General features: G+C 41.4%; 2 protein-coding genes across 4 annotated transcripts in view; both read left to right on the forward strand.

Moving 5' to 3' along the window:
- Positions 1 to 1,279: 1,279 nt before the first annotated feature.
- TNFAIP6 (TNF alpha induced protein 6) lies at positions 1,280 to 15,088 on the forward strand. The gene is made up of 6 exons (XM_057415713.1): positions 1,280 to 2,213; positions 8,503 to 8,640; positions 9,955 to 10,116; positions 12,235 to 12,463; positions 13,471 to 13,511; positions 14,611 to 15,088. The coding sequence occupies exons 1-6, from the start codon at positions 2,120 to 2,122 to the stop codon at positions 14,772 to 14,774; spliced, it is 828 nt and encodes a 275-aa protein (XP_057271696.1). The 5' UTR covers positions 1,280 to 2,119; the 3' UTR covers positions 14,775 to 15,088.
- Positions 15,089 to 18,090: 3,002 nt separating this feature from the next.
- The window catches only part of RIF1 (replication timing regulatory factor 1), a 34,393-nt gene continuing 30,091 nt past the window's right edge, over positions 18,091 to 22,392 (forward strand). For all 3 annotated transcript variants that reach the window (XM_057415619.1, XM_057415620.1, XM_057415621.1), the window contains exons 1-4: positions 18,091 to 18,236; positions 19,667 to 19,745; positions 20,413 to 20,509; positions 21,778 to 21,908. In XM_057415619.1, the coding sequence (XP_057271602.1) occupies positions 18,130 to 18,236; positions 19,667 to 19,745; positions 20,413 to 20,509; positions 21,778 to 21,908 (414 nt within the window). In that variant the 5' untranslated portion in view covers positions 18,091 to 18,129. The remainder of the gene's footprint in view (positions 18,237 to 19,666; positions 19,746 to 20,412; positions 20,510 to 21,777; positions 21,909 to 22,392) is intronic.

Raw genomic sequence — 22,392 nt, forward strand, 5'->3', positions numbered from 1 at the left:
GTCTTCTTAGTTTACCAGTCAATAATATTGCTGTTGAAACTTTCCTTTGGTTTCCGTTCCTTTTCTCATGCCTCTTTATTGTTTCTAGGTTCCCAAAAGATATGAATGTGTCACAGCTCCAAAGCAGCAAAGGCTGAGTGCCAGTCTCCTTCAGCTAACAGAAAATGAATGTTCCAGAGCAACACACTCACCACTGTCTCCTCCGTTCACCACCACCCCAAAAGTTTATACTGCCATCTTCACAACTCATCCCAGATAACCTCAGATAGATGTCTTGGATGTCAGTGTTTAGAAAGCAACAGACTGTGACCAATATGCTGTCAGAGGATGAAGCTGAATTAACTTGGACTTGTATCGGTTGGGTATTAAAGGAGAAAACAAGTATGGATATAGCACCAACCCTCAAATCTAGAAAGAATAATCAGAGTAGGGCTCCTGCCTCTGTGCAATGAGATACCTCTCTGCAGTGCTTTCTTGTTTTGCTGACAGAGAAGCTGTAAAGTGTTGTGGGACAAGCAGTATGGTGGGGCGATCAGTGTGGTGGAGACTGGTAGACAAACCGGCAGGCAGTATTCCTGGTCCCAGCGTCCTGCTTTGTTATAGCTCACTTGCACAGCAGGAAAGAGGACAATTACCCACAGTGCCCTGAATGTCCCAGGGTGGGCAGAGGGAGCCAGGAGGCTGTCATCGGCTTCCTGTGGGGGACACCTGAGCAGAAAGTCTCAGTGCCAGGCCTTGACATCAGAGTGTGCATGAGCTTTGTCAGGACCAAGAAGACATGTATATGTTGTATATCTACCACTGCACACTGAAGGTTCAAACTCAAACGGTTAAGGCGTGGGTGTGCACAACAGGAATGCACACACAGGGGAACTTTATTAGAAGAATGGGTTCGATCTCATCAGTGAGTGCTGAAGAGGGACAGGTCAAGACATTGGTGTTTTGGTGGAAGGTGCCTTGCTACTCTGGTGCAGGGAAAGGGCTCGCCCTCAGCTCTGTTTCTCAACAGCTCTCCCCTTCAACATCTGCCTGAGTGGTAGCTGGGAGGAATACGTGCGTGTGTCTGTGTACACACTATAGCCAGGCATTCATCTTTTTACATTAAGACCTGAGTGATGAAAAATATCTTCCTCATTGGTACAAGTCATCAATGTAAAATATTCTTGAGTAGGCACAGAGTCCTCCACCCTTTCCTTTCATCTACTTTCATATGGTTGTTCATGCTCATGAGCACATCTTTTTCTATAACTCCTGACTCACAAGTTACCAGTGTTATCAGAACTGGAGAGCAGAGTCTTCCAATGGCTGCTCAGGAGTGTGGAGCACCAGACCATTTTCCATCCTCTCATCTTTCCCCCTTTCTACTCTCCCACTCATCCGCAAGGAGCAGCTGCACTATTCACTTTCAGCCAGAAGGGAAGACAAGAAGACAGCTGTCACGCTATGAATCAGATTTTAAACTGTGGTTTCAAGGGGAAGATTTTAGCTTTATTTCCCACTTGCAGAACAAAGAGCATCTGTTTTTGACACTTGCAGTTTTATGCTGATTACAGATCCAATTACAGATTCTGTGTAGGGAAACTGATTTCAAATAGCCAATACAAAATACTCTCCTTACATTTTTTCATTGATCAGGTCACTGTGAAATTAAATTCAAGTTATGTATGAAAGAACAGAATGTTTAAATGATCATGAGAGGTAGTATGTGTGATTCCCTTCAGTCCTGTAAATGGTGTGACTTGAAACACTATAAGCAGATAGACTGGTTATTGGTTTTATTGTTTTATGGAATTTGAAGACAGCAAGAGCTGAAGAATGAACAGACTTTGGCTTGAAAAGTGTTCATGTGTGCTGCCGTAGTGAGGGCTAAAACAGTTTCTTGGACACACTGGGAATCAAGAAAGCCAAAAGTGAGTCACATGGACGACTGCAGACATCTCATTTAATTGTGTAATAATACTACAGCAAGCACAATTGGAGCAGCCTTGCTGACCTCACAGCTGAAAGCACTATTTAAGATCTGGCTACCAGATGTTCCAATAGGATCTAGCCAGCTGCTAGCAGAGTTTACCCTGAGTGTTTTAACAGGAAATATTTACAGCCTAATAGTTCAGAAGAGATGATTGCACTAATTTTCTTTTCTGCCCTGCTGTGGGACAAGGCTCAAGCATGGGGATTCAAGGACGGAGTGCTGCATAACTCCATTTGGTTAGGTAAGAAATAATTTAATCATGAGTGTTTTGCTGCAAAAGTCACTGTTTGTCTAACAGTATAGAGATGAGCACCTAGCAATACAAACTTGAGACACACATTAATATTAGCAAAATCCTGCACTGAAACGTGATCGTTTTATCTGAGTAGTGACTGTGAGTTCTGTCCTTTTGAGCTTACTATTTGTATTATTTCTCTGAAGTGCAGGAAAAAGTAGGTATGGAATATTTCATCTGAATGCATTTTCTTACAGCATGAGGTAAAGTGAAAACAGTGTTAAATAACAGTTGTTTTTAATGAAGGAAAACGAGTATGAAAAGAAACATTTGGCAAAGGAATTAATTACTTTCTGCATGAACATACTTCAAATGCCTGGGGTCCTACATATGAAACTAAATGGTCTGGAAATAATAGTGCTAATATTTCTTAGGTTTCTAGAAAAGTACAGCAATGTATGTGCTTTGGCCGTTGGTTTGTTCACATCATTAAACAGTGGAGAAGATTTCAAAAGTGCTACAGAAAATGCTGGGGGAACAGTTTCTTTTACCTGAGGTGGGTTTAAATAGCTCTTAGAGGTTTTTTTATAGATCCGTATAATTATCCAATACAACAGAAAAACACATTCAGAATATGGCCACATAAAGAATGCCAAAACATAAGCACACACTGAGCGCTCTGTTTTATAGACAAATGCATAAGAACTCCTTTATCCTCTCTAGAATGTTGTGTGTTTCTTTAAGGGCTTTGAGGAATTCCTGTAGCTGGTACCCATTTCTGTTGTGCTCAGATGTTTCATGGGGGATTGGGGCCATGCTTTATTAGCTGGTGCAGCAGCCACATGACTCTGGTCCCTTCTCGGAGGACCATGTAAACCAGATGATTAGGAGATGTGATCTATATTTTTTTTCCATTTGACTGCACAGTTTTAATGACTTCTCTTTCCTTCTGAACTTGGAACATGCCTGCTGTTTCATGTAGTTGCTAAAGGTGCTCAGTCTGGGGAGAGCTCCAAGGCAGGACAGCTTCATGCATCACCTCAAGTGGCTGCCATTCAAAGAAAGAGTGACAGAAAAGAGGCTTGTGTGAGAAACAAGCAAAGCTTGTATTCTTGGCTGGACTTAACAGGAAGGAGACACAGCAGATAGGTAGGACTGAGGCTGTGTTAGGCCCCGATGGTAGTGGCAGAGGAGGTGAATTTTATACAAGCTGTGATGGGTATTCCCATACCAAAGGACTGTGGTCAGAGTGAAGAGCAAAGGAGCTTGCTGAGTCAGTCCCCTTGTTTACCTGTACCCTTGCAAAGACTGTCTCTGCACAAGAGAACAGCATGTGGCCATGCACAAGTCCTGTCAGTGGTTTAACCATTCTCCCATTCTCTGACACAGTTTTTATCTCAGCCAGACAGTGGTCTTCTAAGGCGTACTCCAGCATAGTGCCAGCCACCCTGTATGCGGCGCTTAGGGACTGCTACAACATACACAAGAATCTGTGATAACAGTGAACATTTAAGCAGTTTCATGATCTGAAGTCAATTTGAAGGAAAAAAAAACCTCATTCTTTAAAATGAATAAACAGAGTGTTAACTGGAATACATAATAAAATGCTGGTTTGCTAGGCCTTTAGCATTTACCATGTGAGTAAATAAAAATAAACCATGGAGTAAAATTAGTGATATTCTCTAAATAAACAAACACATGCAAAATCTGGAACCACAGTTTTCGACCTTGAAATAACCACTCTTGTCTCCAGGACTCTGTTGAAGCTCCTTTAGGAATGCACCATCTAGTATAACTACAGCAATAAAGTCATTGAAACAAACCTCAAAATCCAGTTAATTAAATTACATGTGGCATTCAGTAACATTGTATATAAGTGAAGAAAAATTAGGCAAAATCCCAGACATCCAATATATGCATCTTTGTATTTTAAAAAAGCCAGTGTAACTTGAACTGTAAAACAAGTAACTGCAGTCTCATACTCATGATGCACAGGCATTAAAGCAAGAACCCCTGTTCCCTTGAATAAAACCTAGGAATGTGCAGTGACATCTGAGCTTTGCTTATCTCCTCTTCTTCTGATAAAGCACTATCAAAGGCCAAACTGAAAATGAAGGGAGTTTTCCATTTTTCCTTTATTCCTCAACAAATCATCAGCACAAATAAAAAATCTTGAATTACTGGCAGTCTAGAAATGCTCATGTCTTTTTCCTTCTCTCATTACAAAACATCTTTTGTTTTCTCGGTAAGCATGCAGGCCTGCTGCAGCTGACTGGATCACCTTCTTGTTAATGTTGTTCTTATGTGAATGGAATTTTATAGTTGCTCGCTTTTTGAGACAAGCACATTATAACCAAGGGTTTATTGTGAACTGATGAGAGGATTGCCCAAATATGCTCATACGCTTTTCTGAGTGCCAGTTCTCAGAACCACAAAGTAGGCTTCCCAGGAGAGCAACTGCTCTCTTTGTGTCCTGAATTTCCTCAGTGTTGGCACACCATATGTTAGAGTGGTTTAGGGGCCATACCTACCCCATTTGGCAGAGTACTCTAAGTATGACTGTGCACGTCAGCGGGGGCCCACGCCAGTAACTCTACACAGCCCTCCTCTGCTTAGAAGTAAAATATTTATTTTTATTTAGCATTTAGTGTTTGTGTCATGCATATTCAGGGTACTTTACTAGGCCAAATTTTATGCTTGTTGTGTTTGTGCAGAAAAGATTGGCTATGTTTTACCATCTCCTACTGCTGTGGGTGAGTAGAGGGTCACTGGCCTTGCAGGATCCCACTGTCTCTGGGCTTCAAGGAGAGATCTTAAGAAACCTGAGTTGGAAGAAACATGTCCTGTCAGTCATGGAGCCTGTGACCTTTTGAATAAGAACCAAAGAAGAAAAGTGAGTGGAGAAAGCCCTGACAGAACAGGGGTTTCAGGCAAAGAGGAAAAGAACTTTGCTGGAAGTTCCCACTGTTGTCCAGGAAGAGGAGATTTCAGGCAGGTCAGGTAAAGAGAGCAGTCTTCAAGCAGAATCCTCCGTCAGAGCAGATGCCCAGCTGAAGCTGGGGCACGTCCCGCTCTGTAGTGCTGGCCCCATGGTATTTGAACAGGACACAGTTACAAGTGTAGGCATGTGCTTGGACTTTCAAGTAAAAACAAAACTTCATGGAGTTTTTAACCCATAGCCATGGTATTGTCTTCATAAAGACCATCAGTCATTTGCGTGTTTGTGTGTGTTTGTGTTCAAATTTGACTGTGAATATGTGTACAGATTTATATATATACATACAGATAGATAGACATGTACATATATATTAACAGTTAACACATAAAACGCTTTGACCTAGGTCTGGTTTTGCTGGTGCAGTTTATCTTTTGGCATATCCCCTAATGTAATTAAAAAGGAGGGGAAAATGCTGGTGAAAGATCTAATCAGTTAATTACAGTATACTGTCAGGGAATACCATATCATTAAACTGTGACACACTGAGCCATCACCAAATCACCAAGCTTGGTAGCATACATGTGTGTGGTCCATCTTCCCAAAGACTGCTTTTGTTATGTTACAAAGGAGTAACAGGGATACAGATTGGTGATTGCTCTCAGCAGGACAACACAACCCACCAAGGTGTTGTGTGAAGACTCAGTGGTGCTGCTGTTGTTAGAGCAGCTCTTGCAGAAACTGTGAAGAGCAGATCTTTCCAGCAATATTCCAAAAAACATGATACCTGTCTGTAGTGACCTATTACTGTCAGTAAGTGGGGGTAAATACCTTTTGAGGAATAAGATTTAAAAACAACATTGCCAGGTGAAAAGTCAGTAGAACTGAAGATAGTAAGATTTTAATGTCAGCTCCAAGAGCAACAAGTCCAAGGAGGGGTGATTTCCCTCAAATCCCTGGAGGTAGCTCCAGCAGCAGTTCCAGGGAAGGAACAGGATGAGTCTTGCAAAGGTGCGAGAGATGGGGGCTTTTATCAGCAAGCATCACTGACAATAAGCTAGAAGACAGGTCTTGGTTTGGCTGTGACTGGTCACCTTTGTAAAGGTGGCAAATCTTAGAATTCAGCTGCCCCTTCCTTTTGACTCAGTGTAGTGGGGCAGCTCAGCTAATTCCAAGGGCTGCTGTGTGCTGCAGTGATCAATAATGTCAATGCCAGGCTGTCTCCTGAATGTGCAGTGAGACTAAAAGCTGTGCTATTTCCTGCAATACTGAGATTTCCAATTCATGCATACTGAACCCAATATAATCATCGTGTAAAGAAACATTGTATGAATTTATCAGGTTATACATGATAGACTACTGAGTGAATGAAAAATAGTACTTCCTCTTAATAAATTTTTAATTAAAATAGATTTTTTTTTTAATATAGCATGGCTTTAAACTGAAAGAAAGTAAATTTAGATTAGATATTAGGAAAAAATTCTTCCCTGTGAGGGTGCTGAGGCCCTGGCACAGGTTGCCCAGAGAAGCTGTGGCTGCCCCATCCCTGGCAGTGCTCAAGGTCAGGTTGGATGGGGCTTTGAGCAACCTGGTCTAGTGGAAGGTGTCCCTGCCTGTGGCAGGGGGCTTGGAACTGGATGATCTTTAAAGTCCCTTCCAGCAAACATTCTGTGATTCTATGAACCTGTGACTTTTCTTTGCAATGGAACTGGCTTCTTTGGGAAGATTTTTCCATGGAATTAATATATGTTATCTCATGCCCATGCCAGTAACATTCCCAGTGATGTTATAGAAAGCGGCTCTTTTCTCCTCACAGTCTTCTGAGACTACAGTCAGCAATATCATTTGCTTCCCTGGGCACCAGGCCAGTGACTGCGGGTCCAAAAACTACACTGGCAAACATCATTCTGTATCTAATAAAGGATCTCACCATTGATAACCACAATTCAGTGGTGACCATGTTTTTGCAAAAAATACCCTCACCTAGCCAAAACTACTGACTATGCATGTCCTAGAAAAGGCTTTCTTCCCCTCCCCCATGGTACAAATAACTACTGTAACAAATGTTTCCTGCTTTGAGTCTTTTTTTCAGTCACATTGGCTAGTGGCAGCTACAGCCAGCCATTTCTCAGATTATACTAAATATAAGAAAGATTTAAACAAAACTGATGTTCAGATCAGATGTGCAGATTGGCTCCAAGACAGATTTCTGTACATATGGCATCAGACAAGCGCAACATAAAAAGATTATAAAACTTGTATATTTGTACTGACAGTTTCTAGGTTTCCCTGGAAAGCTGCTTTATATTGTACTTGAAACAGCAAAGAAAAAGATAATGAAGAAAGTCCATTAATTTTCTGCACAGCAAAAATGTCAGCCAGCAATTGTTCTGGTACTGCCCTTTGTGACACAAGCTCAGATATTTTTACTTCACATTTTTATTCCCTTTAATTTCTGCCTCTCCTCTATCCAAGTAGCTCTGATTTAACTTCTCTGGAGATTCAAAACAAAGCTCTGATTCATCTTACAAAGACACTAAAAGTTACATCCAAAAGCATGCTGTGATAGCAATCCAGAAGGAGCTCCCCCTGAGCCAGATTTGATACACAGACCTAGTGATGCTGACACCAGCTGATTGTTCCCATAACTACTGCTTTCTGCATACTCCTAGGGGAGTCCTTCACTGCTTTTGTTGACTTTTTGTTGTTCAAAAACTCGCCAACCTCTGACTAGCTCTGTTGTTCAAAACTTCTCCCAAACAAAACCGTACCTTTGGGTTACAAAAACATGCCTTTGGGCTGGGAGAGTCATATTTTCCTGACATTTTCTAAGTGGCACAGCTACTAGCTGAACATTTTGTTTCTCTTCTCACCTGGACAGTTGCCCAAAACACAGGTCTTGGGGACACTGCCATAGGTGGTGAGAGCACACTAGAAGGTGGGTCAGCTGAGATACAATACTGAAATCATAGAATCATAGAATCAGGAAATGGTGTGGGTTGGAAGGGACCTTAAAGATCAGCTAGTTCCAAGCCCTCTGCCACAGACAGGGACACCTTCCACTAAACCAGATTGCTCAAAGCTCCGTCCAGCCTGGCCTTGAACACTGCTAGGGATGGGGCAGCCATAGCTTCTCTGGGCAGCCTCTGCCAGTGCCTCACCACCCTCACAGTGAAGAACTTCTTCCTAATATCTAACCTAAATCTCCCCTCTGACAGTTTAAAACCATCCCCCCTTGTCCTATCACAACCTACTCTTTTTAAAAGTCCCTCTCCAGCTTTCTTGTTGGCCCTTTAGATACTGGGGGACTGCTCTAAGGTCTTGTTAATCTAAATATCATGTCTCGCTTATATCACACAGAACGAGCTGCCGGAGTGTATCACAGGGAGTCACGCTCTGGGAAGTACCAGCTTACCTATGCAGAAGCAAAAGCAGTCTGTGAATACGAGGGTGGACATCTAGCCACGTATCAGCAGCTGGAGGCGGCAAGAAAAATAGGTTTGAAAAGAACCCATAGCTGTTTGCTTTCCACATTGTGTTCATTCAAAATGTTGCCAGTCTTGTAATTTCATGAATGTTACGAACTTTGGGACTGAGAGACTTGTGAACTCCCTGGATTTTGTCTCAAGTTGCGTACAGTTTCCCCGCTCAGTAACAAAGCACGACTGCGCCACCCACAAAGCTGTCAGGTATAACATCTGCGTGAGATGCTACACATCCCCCCAAGGACAGGGTGCAGCATGGCCCCAGAACCGGTAGCACCCAGCAGAGACCTGTCTAGCTGAGCTGGGAAGCCATGGCAGCTCTGCAGCTACAGCTCCTAGGTGCTGCTGGGGCTACAGAGGAAGGCGTCTATCCCCAGGGAGCTTTTGTAGCAAATGTGCATTGCTACTTTTCATATCAGTCAAGACGTTTTCACAATATTTCTTCCAGCCATATTTGCTCTGAGAGAGGGTGAGTAGTGTGCTTGTAGTGAAAAGTGAAGCATACTCTATTTCTATTTGATTCCTAATAAGAAACTATCCATTCAGAGCACTGGGAAAACAATGGAAAACATAATCCACTCTAAAAGTTTGCAGGGTATGTTGTTGAGTCAGAAGCTGGCTCTCAGCACTAGCACACATGTAGAAAGGGTGCTTTTGTCTCTTCTGAGTAGCTCATAGTACTAGGACGCCACAAATATGTTCCAGTTGATCTTGGTGAAAACATTGAATTGGTCTCTACCAGACAGTGAATAACATCGCATTCTTTGGCTATTGTTTTTAAGTTCTCAGCCACAAAATGTATTAACAGCATCTTTTTGTTTAGCGAGAAATACATGAGGCATTTCAGGTTAACTTGGAAGGATTTTAAGTAAATTCTTTGTTTTCTTAAGTGTCTCTTGTACGTAGTATTTTATTCATTCTCAGAACTTACTGCTCAAAACTCTTGCAATATGATTACATTTGTATGACTTGAAAAGAGAAACAACAAACATATTGGATATTGCTCATCCAACATGTAATCTGATTACAAATTCTGATACAGAACTTAAAACTCAGTACCCAGGAAACGATATAGTCCATCTGCATTTGATTTTTGTTTTCACATGAAGACCCAATAATCATATTGTGGAGAACACAATGAAATTTTATATTCTGTATTTAAAATTACCTTCTCAAAGTAATGTTCTTTCCTGTAGTTCAATTTCTTTTAGGCCAGTTACACAGAAGTAATTTATGCGCTTTTTATTCAACTTAGTTGAATAAAAAGCAGCGTTTCTTGCCTAGGATCAGTGTATCACACCCATGTTTCATTTTCTCCCCATTGCAGGATTCCATGTATGTGCTGCTGGCTGGATGGCAAAGGGCAGAGTTGGTTATCCCATAGTAAAAGCTGGAGCCAACTGTGGCTTTGGAAGAACTGGTATTGTTGATTACGGGATCCGCCTCAACAGAAGTGAGAGATGGGATGCCTACTGCTACAACCCAAATGGTGTGTTTAAAAAAAAACCATTGCTCATCAGGTCTGGAGTTATGTCTACATGCCATGCTACCTGGCTGCACAAAGGCACCCAGGCTCTGAATTAATTAGCTTCAATGCCATAGACCTGCTGTCTGAGAAGGGGGCCATGTTGAGACAAACTTATTCGGAGCCTTGCACCAGGCCCTCTCTGTCACTACCTATAGCTGACCTGGTTTGCACGGAGCTCAGTGTCTCTGCACCACATTGTTCCATATATGACAGGGACTAATCAAAGACCTTTCAGAAACTAAAAATGTAATGACATGCTGCTGTTGGCAGAAAAGGTAAGTAATGTTTCCAATGAGATGTGCAAATGTCTTGTTTTCGTTTTTTATTCAAATAACTAATAGGAGGTGTTTAACATTGGAACCATTTCCAGATGCTTTGCCTGTAAACAGACTAAATTTACTGTTAATCCTTATTCCTCCTTTCTTGAGCCTGAGATAGTACAACTTTTGAAAAAGAATGCTGACAGATCCAGCTCCCAGCAGTGCTGTGTGTGTGTTTGCGTGTGTGCACATGTGTAACAAGATGGAGAAAAGCTAATCTCCAAAGCAGAGCTGAAGACATAGTTTGAACATGACTGACAAGGCTTCACTAGATATGGGACACCTCTCCATTCCCCTCCCTTCACTACACTACAGATGACTGAAATACTGGCATAGCCACTGTTTCAGTTTAGCTTGATGTTTTTTTGTATAGGACAGAAAAAGTATGCACTGAGAAGAAAAGCGAAGCTTAACTGTTCACTGCTTGGCTCTCCATCTACTCCAAGTGTACTACCCTGCCTGGCAGAGCCAAAACATGGAGTTGTCCATGACGTCTGTACAGCTGTGCACATTCTGTTTGTGCTCACAGGGCTTGATCTTGTTTATGTGAGCTGGGTAGTTGTAAATCAAATAGCTCTCTGGGGCGGGGGACACTCCCAGATGTTCAGCATACAAAGAGAACTGCAAGAAAAACTACTTCATTCATTATTAATGCATGTAAACTGTCAGCCTGGCTTTCTCCTTTGTCAGCCTTCTCCAATGGGCTGAGAGGCAGTTGCTTTCGAAGTGCACTGGTTAGAGGACAAAAGGAAACCAGTACTGCCAACAGTCACAGACCAGGGAGTCTCTCCCATTACAAGGACATGTATTCACAAAGCCTGACTTACTACAAAGCCTCTCAGAGTTGTCTGCAGGTTAGGGACAAGTAGCCTGGGGGTACAAAGACAAATCTCTGATTGAACAGAGCCTATGCTTCTCTCTAGGATGCTAAAGATGTCAAGAGGAACTTATGGAACTGTTTGAAATGTACATCTCACCTAGAAGTGATCTGGAGCAGGAATCCTAGACAAATAGAAAGGCTTAATCACACTCTCCAGCTTAAAGCTTCAAGTCATGTGCCCTAAATCACCCTTAAAGAGTACCCCTCTGTTCTCTGGGTCTGAACTTGGGGAACAATAGCAAATCCTAAAGTCAGGCAGGGTGAGGTCCCCTTATTGGTTGGTCCCATTGTCAGGGAGCTGGTAAAGGCCAAATGGCCACTGAATCAAACTGTACTGAGGGTTTTTCCTCCAAAAGGAGACATCCTGAAGGGACTGAAGAGTGCAGAAATAACAGAAACATGGTGCAGTGTATGTGATCATTAGCCTTTATAACTTTTTTTTGTAGAAGACACACTTTCAAGAGGTTTTTGAGGAAAAAAAAAGGATGGAACTGAATGTCAGGGTGACTTGCAAGTGCAGCTGAAAAGCTTACAGTTTGACATAACTAGAAATCCCTAATGCCTCTTACATAAAACACTTGGCTCTGGCCCAAAGTCTACTGAAATCAATGAAAACTTTTCCTGGGAATTCAGTGAGTTTTGGATCATTCCTCTTGTTTCCAAAATATCTGCTCCCAGAAGCTAGGAATGACTAACATTTCTTGTGACTGCTGAGTGCTTAAATATATGAAAAGTGCTATCACACTGGGTGTCCCTCTGTGTTTTTCTACTGATCTGCTGGGTCAAAGTGGCCAAAGATTTAAACCACAGCCATACCCACAATGGATACTTAAACTTTGATGTTTTTATTGTTCTCTCTTTTTTTTTTTTTTCTCTTAGGAAAAGAGTGTGGTGGAGTTTTCACAGATTCCAAGCATGTTTTTAAGTCACCAGGCTACCCAAATGAGTATGAAAATGAGCAAATTTGCTACTGGCATATCAGAGTAAAGTATGGACAACGTATTCATCTACAGTTTCTTGAGTTTGATGTTGAAGACGACACTGCTTGTATGGCTGATTTCTTGGAAATCTATGATAGCTATGATGATATCAATGGCTTTGTGGGCAGGTAAAGCAAACCCAGCTTTAATATGCAAATAATCAAGTGATTTGTTTTTTCCCCCAGAACATTACTTCACAAGAAAACTGTACTACCTCATACTATTAGCACCTCTATTATGCCTGTAATACTTCAAGCAAAAGTACCTGACCTATCTTTACTGTCATTATTTTTACTGTCATTAACACAAGCCTACAAAAGGTTTCAGAGAATTGCACTTTGAAGCTTTCTGCTTTGTTAGATTACATGAAAAAAAGGTGCAAGACTTCTTAGCCTCTTACCTTAATTCTCATGTTATTTTATAGGAAGAACCCCTAACAATGTCAATTAGTATTTTGTGTTTGCTTTAACTGAAAGGAGGGAGATGGGGTGTTAAACTCTTAGCAAAAATGTAATTGAGGTAAAATATTTTCTAACGATACTAGATCAGAACAAGTGCTATATATCTTCTCTCTTGATACATTTAGTTTTCCTCTTTGCGTAGTTCTCACTTGCTTTTCTTCCATGTCATATTTTTGCTTGTCTTCTAGCAGTCAGATTTTGGTATGAAGTCCAGAACAAAAAGTGATAAAACCCACTTCCAAATTCCTGCCACTTTTCACATCCTCTCTATAAATCCTGTGTAGCAAAGCAAGGATTTACTTTGCTTTTACAGATAATTTTAATGTTTTTTCTTGACAATGTTTCTTAGCATCAAGCCACTGTTCTTTTCCTTAATGTCTTGTTAAAATGCTCTTTTTATTTCTTCTGCATCCTTTACTTGCTGTGTAAATTGAAGTGTTTGCTGCATTTCTCCCTTTCCTAAACCTGACATGACAAAAATTCTTCAGGCAATTGCATTAACCTGTAGTGAAGAATTACATATACTGAATACCTATAGCAAAGTTAGCCCCATGAGCTACAGCTCCAAAGGAAAGTGCAGCCTGAAAGCTACTGTTCCGTGTGGGTCTCCATGTAGAGGGAATATGGCATATTTGCTATGTTGTTTAGTTGTGACCATTTGTATTCTTTTCCAGATTTTGTGGAGATGAGTTGCCAGATGATATCATTAGCACAGGTAATATATATTTGCACTCTTTATGGTAAATAAAAAAAAAAAAAAATCAGCCAAAATCACCTTTTGTCCCTTCTTTCTAATGATATATGGTAAAGAGGTCCAAAGACAAAATCTCTGCTTCTTGGCTGGCAAGTCATAAACTGCTGTTCAAAACTGCCATCATGCTCATTTGTCAGTGCAATTACTTCTAAATAAATGCAAAAGAAAAACAGCCTGGTTAGAAAATAATCAGGGTGCATTCTGCTGGATTTACAGAGGTAGGACACCAATGAATGTTAAGGAGTTTTCATGCAGGCGTCTTCATGCAGCAGGTCTGTAATCAGTGACTGAGACCTACCTCTGTGCGCAGTCTTCATGCAGTGATGGTTTCCCATTTCAAGGACAAGGACTGCAAAGACACTTCCAAAGCCAGTTTTAGACGTTGTTCTACCTGTATGTTTAAACAGCAGGTCAAGGTCTGATCACACAGAAATCAAAGCCACTTTTACCTTTGTTTGCTTAAGTGTCACAAAGTTGCTGTAGCACAAAAGTTATGAGGACTACCTGTGCAAGCCATCTATGAATAGTCTCGTGCAGAAACTCATGTTACTGCACTCCAGCCCACAGCTGTAATCAGCACAAAGAGAACAGAAAAGCTGAACTGTGCCACCCTGATCTCCCAGTTTACACAGGCTTGGTACAGATGAGTAGGTAACGCTCAGGGGAGAGTGATACAGAAACCTCATCTCTGTGTCACCTAGAGATTCGTGAGGCACCAGACGTGTCTCACACACACAGTGTGACATTTCACAGATAGAGTGAAGCAGAGCAGCATTCTAAAGAACAGGAGATGCTTTGCAGAAAGCACTGGGTACAGCAAAATTTTATCAACACCTGGGCTCTGCAGACAAAGAAAACTGATGAAAATCTGCCAGGTTTTCCATGGGGCTAATGGAACTTCAATAATCCTGGGTCACAGCTTGGAAGTAGACAAACCATGTGGATTGCTCTAAGGATCTCAGAAGGAAGCAAGAAAGAGCACTTTAAAATTACCTCTGAAATACCACATTTTCATGCCACCCAAAAAAGTAACCTTTGTTTTAACTTCGTCTTCTCACAGGCAATGTGATGACCTTGAAGTTTTTGACAGATGCTTCAGTGACTGCTGGTGGTTTTCAAATTAGATATATTACTATGGACATGCCTTCTAAGTCAAATGATGGAAAAAATACAACATCTCAAGGAAAAACAAACTTCTTATCTGGGAAATTTGGTATTATGTGAGCAGAATAATGAGATACACTCATTAAGAAACATGTTTTAGAGCCCAATTCAGATATCTGTTTCTTCAGATAAGACATTTTCTTCATATCTTTCTTTTGATTTCTGCTTTATGTAAGTTTTGTTAAGTACAGTAGGAAATAAATTATAAAATACACTTATATGAATAATAGAAGACTTTTTAGATTACAAGTACTGTAAAGAGCTGAAGAATCCATTGTTACCAAAGATTTAAGAATTATTTTTCTATATAAACTATTTCTTCTCCTCATTTCTCACACCATTTGAAAAAACTTTGTGTGTGACTGTTTCTATTAATTTTAAATGTTCTCTCCTTGGTTTCCACCTATTTATTTTTTTAGATGGTTGCTTTGTTTTTTCCTGTTCTCTACATGTTATTATTTCTTAAATTAACTCATTTCCATGATCTCAAAAGGCCTTTGGAGTGAGTTTATTTTTAATATACATAAATTCATCTTGTGAATGACCTAGCAGCCGCACGTCATTGCCTAAAGTCAGAAGATTGGGAAGCAACATGAACAGCACAGAATCAATTATATCACCATCATAATTTTGTTGTGAGATGAATCAAAAACTACTCATTAATTTTGCAGGGTTTCCTCACTCAGAGGAGAGATGTTTAAATCCTTTCACGACTCTGATTTCACTTAGTGAAGAATCAAATGAAAGATGTGGTAATGTTAATAGAACTGGTGAAATGAAGCATCAGAAGAAATGCTGACTGAGTCCAGCAAATACGTTCAAAAGATCCTGTCAAGATGCTGTATGGTGTTTACACGGGTTTTAAAGACTGTACTGTTTTAAATTGATGAACATACACCAATCTCCATATGTTTTTAACTTCAGTTTAAATTCTTCATTCTGAAGCAGCATTAAAGCTACCTCTGTTTTAATCATGTCCTGAGTTTCCAATGAATTATTTTTATGTCTTGAGAACTTTTCAGGCTTTGAAATTATTTTTCTTGATTTAAAACAGTAAATAAGTCTTCAGAGTTTCTTTCTTTCCCTCTGAATGTTTTCTTGACCCCATATCTGCTGAAATCTTAACGCTCACTAAGAATCTTCCTGTGACATTTTTTTTTTATTTGGAGCATTGTGAATTCCTCAGAAAGAGTTTTGCACAAGAGGAAGAGGAGGATCTTAATCTAAACAGACCCATTAATTCCCTAATTATTTATTCTAATTCTTGGTTCTTGAATTTTATTTAATCTTTGAGCTTTTATTGTTGTAATTTCACTGGGAATATAATCCTGCTGCCCAGCTGTATTGGAGAATGATGTTGCAGCTAGTGCTGCAGCGTCTGTCCCTGTCCTCTCCAACACTTTATTTTGCTATCACTGCATTTAATGGGATTAAGCTGCTCCTAAATTCTGTTGGTACTTTTTAATCCTGCCACCTGGTGGGCTGAATAAACTTATTCACATCCTCTTAGAAAATGTCATTCCAGTTAAGATCAGCAAAAGTGTTTGTTAAGAAGGAAAATGCATGAAGAGAACTGTTAACATTTTATTTGTGACCTAGGTGGGGTTTTATTGGGTTTAGGTTTTTCTTTGTTGTTTCTTTAATTGAGAAGGAAAAGATCTTGAACTGATATGGATCAGAACCAAGGGGTGTAGAGGAAATATCTGCCTGTCTGAAAACCCCATGGAGTCAAGGGGATGTTGTGTCTGGGGAAGAGTTTCCTTCCAGAACAGGCATTCTTGTTAAGCATCTCCAATGCCACTACGACACCCTGTGGGCAATTAAGACAGACTTAGCCACTTGCCTTACTGCTCAGGCCTGTCTCTACCCCTGAGAAGCAGGGTTTCTCTGCACTTCACATATGCCACCACTGCTCTTATTTCATATTTCACCTGCAAATGCCCTGATGTAATTCACACATCGTCACTTGTCTCCTCTTTGTGGCTTCACCACAAGGTGGGATATACTGTGCACTGCTAAGTGCTAAGGTCTCCTGCACACAGACAATGGCGGTGGTTGCTGGGCAGCACTTGGTGCTGCAGCTATAGTGGGGAGCGAACAAAAAGTGGAGTCTGTTGCACTGACTTCTCCCTACTGTTTGGAAACCCCACACCTACTTGGTCCCCTGTGCCTCTCTTCTCCATCCCCATTAGATGGCTGTAAAAAAAAAAAAAAACAACTGGAAACATTCCAAAGCACAGACCCACATATTTGAGTCTTAAGGAATGAAGTTGCTGTCTTGAGACCCCATCTGCAGTCCTGTGTCCAGCTCTGGGGCCCCCCAACATAAGGACATGGAGCTGTTGGAGTAATGTCCAGAAGAGGCCATGAAGATGCTCTGAGGCCTGGAGCACCTATGCTGTGGAGACAGTCTGAGAGAGCTGGGCTTGTTCAGCCTGGAAAAGAGAAGGGTCCAGGGAGACCTTAGATCAAGTGCCTAAAGGTGCCAATGAGAAAGCTGGAGAGGGGCTTTTTACAAGGGCAGGCAGGGACAGGACAAGGGGGAATGGGTTTAAACTGACAAGAGTGCCAATTTAGGTTAAATATTAGGAAGTTCTTCCCTGTCAGGGAGTAAGTACACAACAAGCTTGAACAGGAAATCCCAGTCATCCAGGAATTCTAGGGGGGAGAGTGAGGGAGCAGCTGCTTGGTTCTGAGTTATTGGCTGGGCTTAAACCACGACAGTGCAGCTCTTTCTAGGAATGAGTTGATCCCTTCCTGCTGCTCATAAAAATTTCTTCCCCAGCAGAGTCTGGAGAATTTCCTTGTACAGAACAAAGTGGTACAGACAGTTCTTTGTCTGCACCTTTAGTGAGGCCCTGGCACAGGTTGCCCAGAGAAGCTGTGGCTGCCTCATCCCTGGCAGTGTTCAAGGCCAGGTTGGATGGGGCTTGGAACAACCTGCTCTAGTGGAAGGTGTCCCTGCCCGTGGCAAGGGGTTGGAACTGGGTGAGCTTCAAGGTCCCTTCCAACCCAAACCATTCTAGGTTCTAATTTCGTGTTTATTCAGCTCAGTTACGCAGGAACAGACGCTCGGCTGTAACCGCTGAGCAGATCTGGGAGATCTAGAGGTTATTTTACACTCACAAATAAACGTCCTCCAGGCTGAAGAAACCTCCGCGCATCACCCATCCCACACCGCCCTCAGCTCCGCTGGCGCCTGAGCTCGGAGTCGCCCCCTGGCACCTCCCTCCTCTGGGCCGCAGCCACCAATCAGCGGCGGAGGGCGATGTCGGCGCGCGGAATAAACGCGTATCGCTGTTCGATATCCTCCTGCTCGGCCCCGCCCCGCCTCCCCGCGCTCCTCATTGGCGCAGCCCCGGCCCGCGCTCCGCCATCTTAACCCGGGAGACAGGCTCAATCGCTTCGCGGCACCATGAGTGCTCCCGCCGTCGGCTCCAGCCTGCGGCCGCTGCTGGAAACCCTGGAGGACCCCGCCGCCCCGCCGGGGGAGCTCACCGACGCGCACCTCACGATCGTCAAGTGAGTGCGGGCCGAGGATGTCGCCTCACGGCCGCGGGGACAACGTGAGGGGGGCGGGGAGGCCCGCGCCGCGTGAGGGCACCGCGGCCGCCCCTATGGAAGCGCGCTCGGGGGCATGCGGGTCTGGCCCGGCGAGTTCTGTCCGCCTGGGTCGGGGCAAGGGGAGGGGTGAGCCCCCGGTAGCCGCTGCGGAGCGGATATAGGGGTGCGAGCTCTGCCTGGGTGTGCGTTCGGAGGGCTGAGGCGTGCTGTGGGGCCGCTGGGTGAGATCTCGGGCATCGTGCGGGCCTAGAGAGGGAAAAGGCGCGGGAGAGAGGGAGGAAGGGACGGACGGAGTCCTTTTGGAGGCTGCACATCCTAGAGTCTCTCCTCAGGTTTCCTGGAGTAACTGTTGAGGCTGGGAAACGGTAACTTTTTTTCTGACTGGAAAAACTCTTGTATCTCATCTTCGTGATTGGAAAGGTTAGAGGGCTTGGGTTTTTGGGTTTTGTGTGGGGTTTTTTTTGTGGTTTTTTTGTGTTTGTTTTTTTTTTTTATTATAGTGGGCTTTTTTAACTGCATTTTTTTTTTTTTGGAAGATACTGCTTAACCGTGAGGTTCTGCTTTTACCTGGATTTCTCAGATGTGTTAGTGTTTGCAGAGGCATTATCTCTTTCCCTCCGTGTCACCTTTGAGGTTATATCTTTCAGCCTTGTGATGCTTAAAGCTGTAACCGCTTAGATCTATCAGTGATGCTGATGAAGCTACAAGACTTTACAGGTTTCTAGTAATAACTGACCAAAAAAGTTCCGACTTAAAGACAGTATTAGGCAATGGCAGATTTCTCATGTTACGTTCTGGATGATTGCACTTAATACAGGTGTTTTGTTGTATGACACTGATTGCTAACCTTTTGTAGGGTAAGTATAGCATTTCTGTATGGATGTTCTTCAAATACATGGAAAGTCATCACTGTAAGTTGTCAAGTCATAATTTTCCTGGAGTGGGGAGCTTGCATTCTAGAACTGCATTTGAGGAACATGCTTTTGAAGCTCATCTGTTTCTGCGGAAAGTTTATCTAATTTTCAGCAGTCATGTCAAGTTTACATATTTTTAATGTTTTCTGTAGAAGTTGCCAGAAAAATGAAAGCCCTTAGTGTTTTGGTTTTCTTTTTGTTTTTTTTTTTCTGCATACTTTATAAGCACAAAATGCGTCATTAGTCACTAGGACACGTACTTTATAACGCAATATTTTACTGATATGTCAGAGTAACCTGCGAGGTGACTGGCATTCTTGCTCTTTAACTTCTTTGGTGTTGTGTTTTAATTTTCTGAAGAAAGAAATGGTTCTATATTGGCTAATGAATTGTGTGCGAGAAATGTAAAGTTATGTCAAATTATAACATGCTTAACCTGTGGATATCACTTGTTTTCCCTTCTGCTGCTTCAAGTCGCTTGACTGGTGTGGAAGGCAAAGGATTCACTGCAGATGTCAGAAAACACTTCCCTCAACTCTGCAAAGTGTTTAAGGTATGTCTTTTCCATTTCATTTTCTGTGTTTCAGTGTAGAACTGAAGATATGTTTAGGTGGTCAAGGTCAGTGGCCATTGCAGGACTTGAGGTTGAGTTAAATAATTCAAGCTAGTGACATAGCAGTAAGGGTTTGTCAGCAAAATGTATCTTCCATTACTGTAGGAGAAAGTAAAATATAGGGTCTTTGGTATATTTGGGCAGTGTTAAGCAATGAAATCTGATCATCTAGCCAGAAAAGACACAACGTATTCTGTTTGTCTTTAGAGACACTGGGAATTTAGAATATGCAGTAAATGTCAGATTCTTTTTGAAGCGTCATGTAAAGACTGTTCTTGGCCATCTTTTTTTTTTTTTTTCCCCCTCCTGTTTTAGATGTTTACAGACAATTAGAGTGTCAAGTGATAATACACAACAAGCACAAAAGAACTTTGTTTAGAACTTGCTTCAGTAAAGATGTTTAAATTACAGAGAGCAAAAGTGTCTTCAGCAACTCAGAATAGTTTTATTGATCTGAAGTATATGTGATCAGGAAGGGGTTCCTGCATGGGTGTGTTTTTCAAGTGTTTGCTTTTCATAGCTCTCATTTTACTAAGCAGAAGTGTTGTAATACCATACCATATTTCACAGTTACTTCTATAAACTGAGACTTTGTTTTGTTTTTCAGGCACACATTTCTAGTCAAAATGTAGAGCTAAGTAATGCAGCATTGCAGGCATTAGGATTCTGTGTTTTTAATTCAAGTATTACATCTGAATTATCTGGTAAGCAAATGAACTTCAGTGTGGGTGCCAGTAATGTGTGTCTGTGTAGGTGTATGTATATATCAGGAGTTCTTTCTTTGTTAGCATGTACTTTAACTTTGACGAAGTTCACAGTTCCCATGTGATGCAGTGATTTTTGTCTCTAATATGAGCAGTGTGGTCAGTTCATTAATCGCACCTTTTACAAAGAAATTGTTTTTTTTTCATGCTGTTATGCTAATACTGTTTACTGCCTTCTAGTTCCATTAAATACTTTGGTTAGATACTGTAATTTTTGGAATTAGTAATCAAAAACTTGTACAGGTGGAAGAACACATTTAGCATTTGGGGATGGCCAGTAGTGTTTTTCAGTGTTTGAGATTTTTACCTGGCAATTCCTGGTTGTTAAATCATAGAATGGTTTTGATTAGAAGGGACCGTTCCTACTGTGCAAAATTTAGCCTGATTTCCGATGAGGATGAGACAGCTAAAATAATTTCTTATGGTCCTTTTCCCATAACTTCTAATATTTTTTAACCAGTTGATAAATTGCAGTCGGTTTTGTTAGAGAAGGTCAGGCTTCAGAATTAAGTTCTGAAACGGGGCTTTCCTCTTGGTTGGGGAAAGGAGTGTATGTGAGCTTATGTTTATTTGGTAATGAGATTATTTACCCACAAAGCCCAAATTTGTAAAAAAAATTAGGCTTAATAGCTTTGAGTCTTAAAGGAATACATGATTTTTCCATGTGTCTTCCTAGTTGAATGTAAGGCCTATGTTAAATCTAATTGTTATTTGTGTAATGAGCTCACTGTTACCTCAGTTATAGCTTTACCACCATCTTTATTATTAAAGCCTCTTGTAGACCCTAAAATGAATTTATCTATGTCAGTATAGCAGTGATATTGACCAAAATGCTGCTTAAAGTTACTGGAAGTCCAAGAAGTTTCAAATAATTAAAATACTTAATCCTTAACTCTAGAGGTTTGGGGTGAAATTATCATTGAGTTTTACGTTTTTGTGGTTTCTTCTATAGGTAATACAGATGTACTACATTAATGGTATCTGTATATTAATACGTCTTTAGCTTTTTCACTACTTTATGTTGGGAGAAACTGCAAAAAAGTAATGTTGTTAAGTCGTGAAATCATGTCCGAAATCATGTCCATTGGGACTTCTAGTTGAATGGATCTTTTAGTAACATTAACTGAGGAAAAAATGAGCTGAAACTTGCTAAGAAGCTGATTGAAATTGCAGAAACAGAATCTGAGTGCTGTGCATTCTGCTTTCAGCAACCGAAATACAAGACTTGCTTTCAATAGTGAACAGTGTTGCTCTAAAAACTTCAGACAAGAACACTCGCACTCGGGCACTTTGGGTGATCTCTAAGCAGACATTTCCTTCTGAAATTGTTAAAAATGAGGTAAGTTTATTCAGTTTGGGGTTGGTTTTTGGTTTGGTTCTGGGTTTGTTGTTTTGTTTGGGTTTTGGTTTTGTTTCTTTGGTTTTTTTTTTTTTTGGTGGTCTGATTTCCTAGGGAGGTGAGGCTTGTGCAGTCTCTTGGTCACTCACTACTAAGTAGCTTTTGAATCTGAAAGTAATTTTCTGTCAAATTTGATGCCAAATGTAGAGCCTAGGTTCTTGGAAAAATAAGGGCAGCTGCAGAGGGAAAAGAACCAAGGAATTATTGCTTCTCCCAAGGGAGAAACTGCAATGTGAGCAATTCTGTTAGATACCAGTGAAGCAGCATGGGGGAAAAATGTTGTGAATACTCCAGTTTTGTGGCAGTTCTAACCTTAAAACTAGACCTAGTATAATCCAAACACAGGGCACAGTCCTGGGAAATGAAATTTCATAATTCCAGCTCCTCATGGAAATCCTAATGTATTTAGGTGCTGACTTTAATG

Source organism: Pezoporus wallicus, unplaced genomic scaffold (assembly GCF_028554395.1).
Source record: "Pezoporus wallicus isolate ANWC-B61680 ecotype Strahan unplaced genomic scaffold, APGP_CSIRO_Pwel_v1 contig_736, whole genome shotgun sequence".
Classification (NCBI taxonomy): Eukaryota; Metazoa; Chordata; class Aves; order Psittaciformes; family Psittacidae; genus Pezoporus; species Pezoporus wallicus.